The sequence below is a fragment of the Bos taurus genome, chromosome 15 (assembly GCF_002263795.3).
Source record: "Bos taurus isolate L1 Dominette 01449 registration number 42190680 breed Hereford chromosome 15, ARS-UCD2.0, whole genome shotgun sequence".
Lineage (NCBI taxonomy): Eukaryota > Metazoa > Chordata > Mammalia > Artiodactyla > Bovidae > Bos > Bos taurus.
The window spans coordinates 53,698,318-53,710,469 of NC_037342.1; the positions used below are offsets into that span (position 1 = coordinate 53,698,318).

At 37.4% G+C, this 12,152-nt stretch overlaps 1 protein-coding gene across 1 annotated transcript in view; it reads right to left on the reverse strand.

Annotated features, from left to right (window-relative positions):
• Window positions 1–8,774: 8,774 nt before the first annotated feature.
• PGM2L1 (phosphoglucomutase 2 like 1) overlaps window positions 8,775–12,152 on the reverse strand; it is a 52,492-nt gene continuing 49,114 nt past the window's right edge. Inside the window, exons 13-14 of the mRNA NM_001098984.1 lie at window positions 11,391–11,524; window positions 8,775–9,530 (exon numbers count right to left, since the gene is read on the reverse strand). Of these exons, the coding sequence (NP_001092454.1) occupies window positions 9,428–9,530; window positions 11,391–11,524 (237 nt within the window). The 3' untranslated portion in view covers window positions 8,775–9,427. The remainder of the gene's footprint in view (window positions 9,531–11,390; window positions 11,525–12,152) is intronic.

Consider the following 12,152-nt stretch of genomic DNA (forward strand, 5'->3'; position numbering starts at 1 on the left):
TGACTCTCATCATTTACTGACTGAAGTCTAAGTTCTGCAGCACAGCGCACAGGGCCCTCTCCCGTCTCTGCTCACATCCCTGCTCGCAACATGGCAGTACTGAACTGCTCGTGGTTCTCTGCATGCGTGTGCTGTCTGTGCTTAAGATGTCCCTCCTCTTCCTGTTTCTGAGCTTTTACTTACTCTCCAGTACTCTGGCACTGCAGTGAACGGTCACCTTCTGTCTGCACCACAGTTTCAACTGCAGAGTTAACCTCCTGTCACCATGTCTTGACGGAAGGGTAACTGCAGCACGCTGCCTCCTGCCGCCATTCAGAAGGAAGCTGAGGGGTCAGATCCTTCCATTACCAGGATCTAGTTTCAGCCAGGAGGCAGGCATGTGACAAGAGTCCAGGCCACTGAGGCCTTCTCTTCAGGCGCTTTGAATTCAAAGTCATCAAGAATACATGCAGGTGATCTGGTGGTGTGGGGCCGTGCGAACAGTGTTCTCATCCTGCTGTTCCAGCAGTAACATGGTTGCTGTGTCTTTTTTCCTACTTCTTAGCCTTCTGCAGTGCCCTTGGTTCCTACATATTTCTGGGTCAAAAAATATTTATAAAATGAATGAATGAAGCAGAGAGATAAAGGTCAAAGACATAATCTAAAGCAAATCCATGTTAAGACTGGTCTATTTAATGATTAGAACTAGAGGTAAAGAGAGGGAAATAAAGATAAACAGGAGAACAGTCACATCACTAACAGGAATGAAGAAGTGCTATTTGGAGAAGACGAGAGAGGAAAGATGGAGAATAAATAAACATTTTTATTATAGTGAAAGTCACTCAGTTGTGTCTGACTCTTTGTGACCCCATGGACTATACAGTCCATGGAATTCTCCAGACCAGAATACTGGAGTGGGTAGCCTTTCCCTTCTCCAGGGGATCTTCCCAACCCAGGGATCGAACCCAGGTCTCCTGCATTACAGGCAGATTCTTTACCAGCTGAGCCACAAGGGAAGCCCAAAAATACTGGAGTGGGTAGCCTATCCCTTCTCCAGCAGATCTTCTCAACCCAGGAATCCAACCAGGGTCTCCTGCATTGCAGGCGGATTCTTTACCAACTGAGCTATCAGGGAAGCCTTTTTATTATAATCCCTCCTCTAATACATCTCCATCTAAATATACATGAATTCTCCCTTGGGGATGATAACAGTCCCATTGCTATTTTAGGTTAAGTTAGCTTCTTGGTCCCTGTTTTAGGTGGGTCTCAGGCCAATGGACTTGTTCTTACCTTCAGAGGCTGTTAAAGAACCTGTCAAACACAGGTGGCCAATGGGCACAAGAAAATATGCTCACCATTGCTAATTATTAGAGAAATACAAATCAAAACTACAATGAAGTATTAGCTCACACTGGTCAAAATCAGATCAGATCACATCAGTTGCTCAGTCATGTCCGACTCTTTGCGACCCCATGAATCGCAGCATGCCAGGCCTCCCTGTCCATCACCAACTCCTGGAGTTCACTCAGACTCACGTCCATCAAGTCAGTGATGCCATCCAGCCATCTCATCCTCTGTTGTCCCCTTCTCCTCCTGCCCCCAATCCCTCCCAGTATCAGAGTCTTTTCCAATGAGTCAACTCTTCGCATGAGGTGGCCAAAGTACTGGAGTTTCAGCTTTAGCATCTTTCCTTCCAAAGAAATCCCAGGGCTGATCTCCTTCAGAATGGACTGGTTGGATCTCCTTGCAGTCCAAGGGACTCTGCTCAAAATAGTCATCATCAAAAAGTCTACAAATAATAAATGCTGGAGAGGGTGTGGAGAAAAAGGAACCTCCTACACTGTTTATGGGAATGTAAATTGGTGCAATCATTATGGAAAACAGTCTGGAGGTTTCTCAAAAAACTAAAAATAGGGTTGTCATATGATCCAGCAATCCTACTTCTGGGGATATATCTGGAGAAAACTAATTCAAAAAGACACATGCACCCTAATGTTCATAGCAGCACGGTTTACAATGGCCACAACATGGAAACAACCCACGTCCACGGACAGAGGAATGAATGAAGAAGACATGGTATGCATATAAAATGGAGTATTACTCAGCCATTATAAAGGATGAAACAATGCGATCTGAAGCAATGTAGATGGACCTAGGGATTATCACACTAAGTAAAGGCAAAGGCAAGTATCATATGATATCACTTCTATGTGGAATCTAAAAAATAACGCAAATGAACTAATTTATAAAAATGGAAACTGGTTCACAGACATAGAGAACAAACTAATTGGTTACCAAAGGGGAAGAGGGGTGAGGGAGGGATAAATTAGGAGTTTACGATTAGCAGATGCAACGTATAAAACAGATGAACAACCAGGTCCTACTGTATAGCACAGGGCACTATATTCAACATCTTGTAACAAACCATAGTGGAAAAGAATATGAAAAAGAAAACACACACACACATATACACAAATACACACACATCTGAATCACTTTGCTGTACACCAGAAACGAACAACATTGTGAATCAACTAATATAGTACTCCAATTGAAAAAAAATAACTTGTTAATTAGTACATATCCTGTGGCATGATAAATAAAAGACGACTTGGAGGTTTCAAGCCAGAAAAATATGGGGCCAGGAAAGTGGGAAGAAAATGCTTGAGATTTCAGCAGGACATGGGCAGAGATGACCCAGAGGTAGTGAGAAGTAGGTGTTGCCTGAATGAGATACTGATTAATGGGCTTGTAAATTTCTAAAAGGGGTGGAATCACTGCTGCATATGTCTCATCACATGCAACCCTGTGCATGTGTGGAATCAAAGCAGAATTCAGGGCTTTTCTTCTGCGTGCAGAAATGTGAGATGGGTTAATTCAACCAGTAAATATTACTGGATACCTTCTATGTGCCATGTACTGTTGTAGGCAATAGTAATGTAGTGAAAAGGCTATGCTTGTGGAGACTACAGAGACAGGTAGTAATACTAAATGTATTGTTTATGTGCTTAAACAACAATAAAAGAGAGGAAAAGGTAAGGCTGGGGTTAGCATGGTTTTCAGAATATACAAGGAAGGTGATAAAATTATCTTGTAGAATGTTATTCTCACTCATTTTACCTTTGAACCTGATCAGAGGAAGCAGGCAGTGGAGACCAGGACCACAGAATCCTAACAACCCTGGAAACTAATTGCATGACCACCACTCTATCACAGATACATAGTTACTTCTTTGAGGGATTTCCAAACCTTTAACTTTTTATTATGTTAGTTGATGCTGCAATGGTACCCCACTCCAGTACTCTTGCCTGGAAAATCCCATGGGCAGAGGAGCCTGGTAGGCTGCAGTGCATGGGGTCACTAAGAGTCGGACACGACTGAGCGACTTCACTTTCACTTTTCACTTTCATGTATTGGAGAAGGAAATGGCAACCCACTCCAGTATTCTTGCCTGGAGAATCCCAGGGACGGGGGAGCCTGGTGCGCTGCCGTCTCTGGGGTCACACAGAGTCGGACACGACTGAAGCGACTTAGCAGCAGCAGCAACATGGGTAGACAAATTAGGTCAATTAAAGAAGAGAAGGAGAAAAATAAGGTGGAAAAAGATTTAGTAATAGTTCTTTCTTCTGGGACTTTTGGCTAAAGTGAAAGTGAAAGTGAAGTCGCTCAGTTGTGTCCCACTCTTTGTGACCCCATGCACTGTAGCCCACCAGTCTCCTCCCTCCACAGGATTCTCCAAGCAAAAGTACTGGAGTGGGTTGCCATTTCCTTTTCCAGGGGATCTTCCCAACCCAGGGATCGAACCCAGGTCTCCCACATTCCAGGCAGATGCTTTAACCTCTGAGCCACCAGGGAAGCTTTTGGTTAACCAATAAAGAAATATTTACTGAGTAATGAGCTACACTACTTATTTAGGGTCAAAGTAGTTTCTAGGGTATATCATGTATATATTTTAAGAACATGTTCAGTTTGGATAGCAAACTTTATAAACTATGTAATACCTAAGATAATAAAAATTACACAGAAACTTACGCCTATGAAGAGACCTGTTTATTACTGATAACACTTCATTTGGCTAAAACCACGCACACAAATACTTAAAGTGCAAATTCTCAGAGGGAGTATTTATGATACACCCTGGTAGTCTGTAAGGAAAAATGAGAAGATGTTGACAGAAACTATTGAAACAAGGGTACAATTTTGAATTACTGGTATACAGACAAATAATTAATTCTTAACTGCATATATTTTATCTGGCATATTCAATGACGTATACAAAGAGTTTGTTTCAGCCTATAACACAAGGCCTCATCACATACAGGTGCAAATCTTGTTTGGGTGGCTCTCTTCAGACATATGATGAATTATACACTGGACAAAAATTTATCAAACGGTATCCAATTAGTTGTGACTCCCTTGGAAGGCAGCATTAGTAGGCTTATAACAGCACTAATACTAGTGATACTAAGTCTACACAGACACTTTCTTAACCTTCTTGGCCAACATCTTGCTTTGAGTGTAAAATAGTAGGCATTACATACAACTTCAAAATAGGAATATGCTCTGCTCTTGCCAAAGAAACAGAGTATTTAAGAGTGTGCACGCTTAATAAACATTACTTAGTATACATATCAGTATTGAGAACTGTTTTAAAAGCTGAATCAGAAAAGTAATGTTTCCGATTGCCTAAACTATTTGTTTCTTTAGAATGAAATTCCATAATTCCTATTTTCACTAAGTACTCTATAACATGTGGTGGGTGGTGTGGATATGAAAAATAATAAACCATGATCCCTGCTCTCAGGGAGCTGAGAGTCAGGTGCTCCTTCCTAGTCACGGGATGCTAATAATTAATGAGAAGAAACTGGTAAATGCTTTGGAGTATATTATAAGGTTCAGTGGTACTAAAACTATTTCAGGTCACTTCAACTTGGCATTAATACCTTCAAAGGTCACCTTCTAAAGGGAACATCTTATATACGTTCTATGTATATTTGTCACACTAGAGTCAGTGTGTCCCCTCGGGGGTATATAGCAATTGAGGCAGGGGATGGGGGAGAAAACTGAGAGCCCACGTGATAAACACAGTGCCTCTTTCTGGTGGCATCAGTTTCCACGAAGAGCGAAGGTATCATTTTTCACTAAAACAGTTTTATTACGGAGAATGCAAAAATCACATTTTCAAGACAGAACACGAAATTTTGAGTGCAGGCTGCTTCTGATTTTGCTCTCAGGCCCCTTCCCCCAAAACATTCCTGCTCCTCTGCTTTAGGATTATGCTGATGGAAAAATTCGAGAAGCAAACTTTAAAGATACGCCACTTTGCCCTTACCGTGGTCACTTTCGTCATTCTTCTGTGCTCTCTTTTTTAAGTACACAGTCTTGAATTAGCAAAGAGAAGCTATGTCTTAATGAATGTAATAGTATGGTGAATATTTTAATGTCACCAACAGAAAACACTAACTTTGTTTCCAACCAGGAGTAAACTTAGGCTGTGTAAAGAGTCCAACAATGAGATATTCCCTCCTTTCCACTTAGACTCCTCATGGTTTATGGTAAGATGGTTTGAGGGACAAATGTAAAAAAAAAAATTTTTTTTCCTCAGATCTTGGGCTTTGGATGCCCAAAGTACAAGGAAACCTGAAATAAAATGCCAGATCAATTGACCATTCATTTTGGTTAGTAGGAGTCTTTCTTCATCAGTTTCTAGAGCAATCTCAGAAAACAAGTGAATTGTAAAAGGCCATAATAAATTAATATACAGTAGTATCCAAGCAGACCAAAAAAGATTATGCAACAGATTTAAAATTACTTCTTACAATGTCTTAAATATTCTCACAGTAATAACAAAATAACCAAAAGTCCATAAACAAAAACAGCTTAGGAATAAGCTTAAAGCAGTCTGAATGAATATAGTTAAGATTTCTCATAAGTGAGGTAACAGGGCAACAGTTTTTTCACAGTAACAGAATGTGGAAGGGCACCTAGGGAAGGAGGGAGGTAGAGAGAAAAAGGCATAAAACAAATTTATCCAAGCAGAATTTGGAGTTTTCAAGCATCACAAACATCAGTGGAAAACATCTGAGAGAAACACCAATAGCAGCAGTCTGTAGAACAATTTCTCCATTAAACTTCAGCTAGTATCTTTGTTGCATCAATTCCAGAAGCAACTTGCTTAAGAAATAGGAGGTCTATTCCTTATATAGATATTCCAAACATCCACTCTCTTAGAACCTTTCTGTCTGCTGAAGTTACAACATCCAAGTAATAATAATTTATATTCAAAACAAACTCCTCAAATATCCTATACATTCTTCAAGATGAACGGAATTATGTTCAAGTCGCACTGAATTTACAGGTTTAATTAAGCAGGTCTTTATACAGTGAATAAAGACTGCACTCATGCATCTACTACTCAACATATACAAAAACTATCTTGTGAGCTAAATTCTTTCAGATATGGAGTGAAACTCAAATGTTACTTTCAATGCTCTTTATGATATCATCTTTGTTCCAACCTGAGATTTCAATGAAGGAACTTTAAAAAAGTGCTAAATAGCTTTTTAGCATATGCCATAATTCTAAAATGTTTAATTGTATTAAAAAAAAATCCTTATTCCCTTTTATACTGTCCCTGCTGGAGACGGAGAACAGTCTGTTATATTACTTCTTATTTTGAGTTCTTCAATAAAAGATTTAAATAATAACTCAAGAGTTACTAAACTATCTCAACAACTTCCTCCCCTCCAGAGTTAAATGATCTTAATCTTTTGTGCTTTTTCTTATAGGTCTTATTTTTCAATCTATATTTCATTCCTTTTTATTTATGCTATATCCTCCCCTCTCCAGTTCCCATATGATCTGAAAACACAACATCCTAACAGGAACTGAATCCTATGAGGGGTACTTTTTCTCACCACCTCAAAGGTCTCCCTGGCTGCTTCTTAGCAGTCACTAATAAAAGGAGACAAAAGCATCACTATCTGCTCATCATAACAACAAGTCAACAACTTGCCCACAGCCAGTTCATTTCCTACTTTTCGGGTGGTAAGTTTGCTCTTCACATGAAGCATTTTCCTTGCCACTTTACTGACTTTTCTATTGTTTATTTCTACTGTTTATTTCTAGTGCTTTAAGCTTGCCTGATTAATTCTTTTCTTTTCCTCAAAGCTCTAGAAAATATCAGTTTTGATCTACACACTTAATGAGAAGGCATTCATTTCCATGATACTGTACATAAAGAAAAAGATAATGTAGATCCTAAGGCTGGGTCCTACTGGCCAGTACTTCTATTTTTCTTGGTTGTCTTGTGCTACTGAATTTATTTTGTTAGACAAGTGTACACCCACTATGTCAAGCTCTTGTTAAATATCATGCTCAAGAGCTTGGCTAGAATCAAATAATTCCCTCAATCTATACTCTTTGAGAACATTTGTAACATTTTAACTTTGGATATTTAAATTTTTGACATAAGAATCCAAGCCTTAATGACTTTTCACCTTGATTAAGATGACTCCTGTTGCATTATATTGTTGCATTCAAAACTGTTCTCTTTATAATAGAATGACAAGCATGGCTTTAGTGATTATGAATGAGCTGTTGTATCATTTTAGCTCCACTTTGTTCTTCAGTCACTGAAACACAGATACTAAAACAGAACATACATTATTTTTCATATATATATATATATATATATAGCATTGTTCATACCACTTTGTAGAATATAGGCCATTTCCTAAATGACAATCTACGTTCCTAAAAGCAAATAAAGCAAAACATTCTACACATTTCTTCTTTAGTGCAAAGCCTTTGGAAACAAACTCATTCAGGAATAGCACTCTACATTTAGCTCTATTATCTACAGTCACACAAGATTCAGCTATAAGAAAGTAAGGAAGGAACAAATGAACAATAGTGGCAATACAGTAATTTGAAAATCACATTTGGATTATCTGGAGTCAGCCAAATGTTAGCTGATCGCTGCAATAAATCAAACCATGATTTAATAAATATTCTCGTCTGTTTAATTTTATATTATTTTTCAAGGAAATAAATTCTCTCATATCGCTTATCTCCCACAGGCAATTTGTTTAGTATAATTATGTACATCCAAGGCCTCATGATTGTTAACTCTTAACTATACCACGTGTGCTAAGTACTCTGTGAGCAATACAGGACAGAATACACTTTGAGAAGATTAAACAACACTTCTCTATTAACTCTTTTTCAGAGATGCAGAATCAACCAAAAGTGACATTCCCCTCCCAAAAAATTTTCCCCCACTAAAAGAGATAAATAGTACTCGTGATGAAAAACTCTACAGAAGTCAGCAAGATGTTAGGATAAACTGGACTTTAGTTTTAAAACATGTAGCTTGTTTTGTAAGATCTAAAATCTGGATGTTCTATTTCTTAGTAAAATGAGCACTACTTCATGTGATAAAGAAACATATATTCTTGTAAAAATGTAATTTAAATGTCAGACTTTTAAATTAAAAATTCACAGCTCCGTTCTTAGTTCCAGTATTTTTCTTTACTTAGAGGCTGTGCTGACACAATTCTAACATGAAGATCCTTAGCTAGTTATACTGAGCCTGTTTTTATCAAGATTTTTACTTACATTCATAAGATTTTTAAATCAACAATCTATTTTAAATAGAGGAGAAGTACCTATATAGTTTGGAAGACTTTAACTGTCTGCAAATTAACTGATTAAATTATACTCCATGGAAGAACACTATTTCAATTCAAACCATGCCTTGAGAAGGCACTGAGAAAGAACCACGCCACTGGGAGTGTTGCCACCAATTGTTTTATGTTCGATAAATGTTAGACTTTTAAATAAATACAATAAATTTACACTGCACCAAGAACACCTGAAACAGAGGTGCTGAAACCACAAATTGTAACACCTGTTCTAACCTAGAAATGCTAAATATCCTATTTCAAATACTCTAATTTGTAAGTTAATATCTGCAATGCAACAATGACACTTTTCCACAGTATTCTGGGAGCAGCGCCACTCTCTTGCCAATCTTATGGATTCATTTCCTTAACTAACTCTACAATTATACAACACTTATCTTCCTTTAAGAAAAACTGTGCTATACACAATCACAAGAATATATAACTAAGCTTAATCACACTTTAATAAGAAAACTCACATTTGTAGTTTGTTTCTGTTGAAGGAAGAATGACGTGTTACCATAATACTTCTAATGTAATGACTTCTGTTCAGGATTATGAAAAAATTTGAATCATTTCTTCCCAGCCATTTCATTTCAATATTTATAGTTTGTTTAGCTAGCCAACCAAAAAGAAAGAAAATAAAGGAAAAAGATACTTGGCCAGATGACACACAGAGAGAATGCTAACATGAGTTCAATGCATGGAGTTCTTGGTTGCTCTGTTCCATGGACCGGGGCAAAGCAACGATGTTCTGGTGAAGGCTAAACAGAACGCCAGGTCAGTCCATTTTTACTGGGCTCAAGAAAATTCTCAATCAAAGCATCAATCAGTTTCTTCAATTCCTCTTCTAGTAAGGCAGTGTCACTGAGGAAAAAGGTTAACAGTTTTGAAATTCTGTATTTCCATAGCCTTAAAATGTGCTTAAATTGTTGTAACTTTAAGAGTGCATATACTTTATGGGATGATTAAATAACTGGTAAACAAGACAGAAATTCACTCGTGTAAAACAAAACAAGGCCACAAGTGGGAAGAGGGGAATCACACTCACAGAAAACACCATTCTCACAAACTGAAATTGAACTGCATTAAAAGGAGGTTAATATCTGCGGTGTAACAATGACACATGAAACATGGATGAGTTAGAGTAAATCTAAAGACTGCTCCTAAAGCAGGCAATTTAAATGGCTCAGAACACCAATACCAGGTATTAAGATAAACTGGCTTCCTGAAATACCTCGAGGCATACCTCTTATAGATTATTATGGGGTGATACAGCATATCTTTTAGGAAGTAAAGAAAGAAGTGTGACTAAAAATATATGATGTTTAAAAGAATACCAAGTATTCTCTTCAAAGCCATCACCTGAAGAGCTGCCATTACCCCAAAAACCTCTCTTTTCTGACTGTCTTCACAGTCATTTTACAAGCTACACAACAAATTTAATTTTTATTACATTAAAATTTTATTACATTAAAAATTGCCCTTCATTTTAAACCAAAGATAGCACTGTTCAATTTGCTTTACTTTAAGCTCTGCTCTGAATGACTTAGGAGGCCATTTTCTCCCCCCAAAGGAAATAAAATCTACTCTTAAACACAAAGGTTTAGAGAAATACTAAGTAATTAATGCACATTGCTCTGTAGGCAATTCCCAAAAAAAAATCTCCTTCCCAAATAGGTATTGACCAATGACAACATTATAGGAGATACTACTCATAAAAGTTTAAATACCCTCTAAATGTTATTAAAGTCAAGTTAATCACAATTTATACTCTTAAAAGGATAGTAATTCAGCATATTAAGTCAAATCATATTAATGTAGAAAATGAATATTTGGCAATGAACAAATTATTTGTTGATCATTTCTTTATGCTTAGCCTAAATAGTTCAAGCTTTAGGAATATAAATTCACTAAAAAATTAAGATTCAGTTCCCAAATAATGCAGTTTTTTTTGGAAAATAGTCTGGCAGTTCCTCAAAAAGTTGAACATAGAACTACCATATGACCCAGCAGTTCTCCTTATGTAAGTATGATATATACCCAAATTAAAAGAAAATATATGTCCACACAGAAACTAGAACACAAACATTCAGACCACCATTATTCATAATAGCCAAAATATGGAAATAACCTAAATGTCCCTCCTCTGGTAAACAGATTAAAAATATGGTGTATCTATACAGTGGAGTATCACTGGGCCATGAAAACAAAATTTCTAAAAAAGGAATAAGGTACTGATTCATGCTAACATGGATGAACCTTGAAAACATTATGCTAAATAAAAGATGCCAGTCACAAAGGACCACATATTGTGTGATTCCATTTATATGAAATGTCCAGAATAAGAAAATCTATAATGACAAGTAGTAGACTGGTCGTTGCCTAGGGCTGGGAAGGAGGAGAATAGGGAGTGATGGCTAACTGGGAGGGGCTTTCTTTCTGAGGTGATGAAAATGTTCTAAAATCGATTATAGTGATGTTTCCACAATTCTGAATGTACTAAAAACGACTGTATTGTGCACTTTAAATGGGTGAGCTATAGGGTTAGGGTGAGCTATAGGGTACGTGAATTACATCTCTTAAGAAAGCATTTTTTAGCTAATGCTTACTGGAGTACATTGCTATACAATGTTGTGTTAGCTTCTGGGGCACAGCAAAGTGAGATCAGTTCTGAAATCAATAAAGCTTTTATATATACATAATATTTTAAAAGTTGATTCCTACCTCTGGTCAGGTGATGCGCACATCTCTGCATAATACTTTATCTTCGGTTCTGTTCCACTAGTCCGAAGAGTAGCAACACAACCATTTTGAAAAGTAAATGTAATCATTTGGCTGCTTTTGCTTACAGGCAGCACCTAGGCACAATTGCAACAACGGCTCAATTACACTTGGTACCTTTCTTATTTTCAAGAGTTGTAAAATACATTTCACTTATATGAGGTGGGTAAAGCAGTAAAACTCATAGAAAGAGAAAGTAGCAAGGCAGTTGCCAAGGGCTAGGGGGAGGGGGAAATGGAGACTTATTTAATGGGTATAGAGTTTCAGTTTAGCAAGATGAAGTTCTGGAGATCTGTTACACAACAATGTGATTATTAACATTACTGAGCCCTTAAAAATGGTTAAGATGACAAATTTTATGTTTTTTGTGTGTGTGTGTGTGTGCTCAGTCATTCAGTAGTGTCCAGCTCTTGGCGACCCTATGGACTGTAGCCTGCTAGGCTCCTCTGTCCATGATATTATCCAGGTAAGAACACTGGCATGGGCTGCTATTTCCTCCTCCAGGGGATCTTCCTGACTCAGGGATTAAACCTGTGTCTCCTGCACTGGCAGCAGATTCTTTACTACTGAGCTACCTGGGAAGCACCTGCATTTTTTTTTTTTACTGCAATTAAAAATTTTTAAATATTTTAAAGAACTTTAAAATACAAAAGATTACACTCATAATTCATAACTGTACCATTTACTGACTATTTATAATTGTAG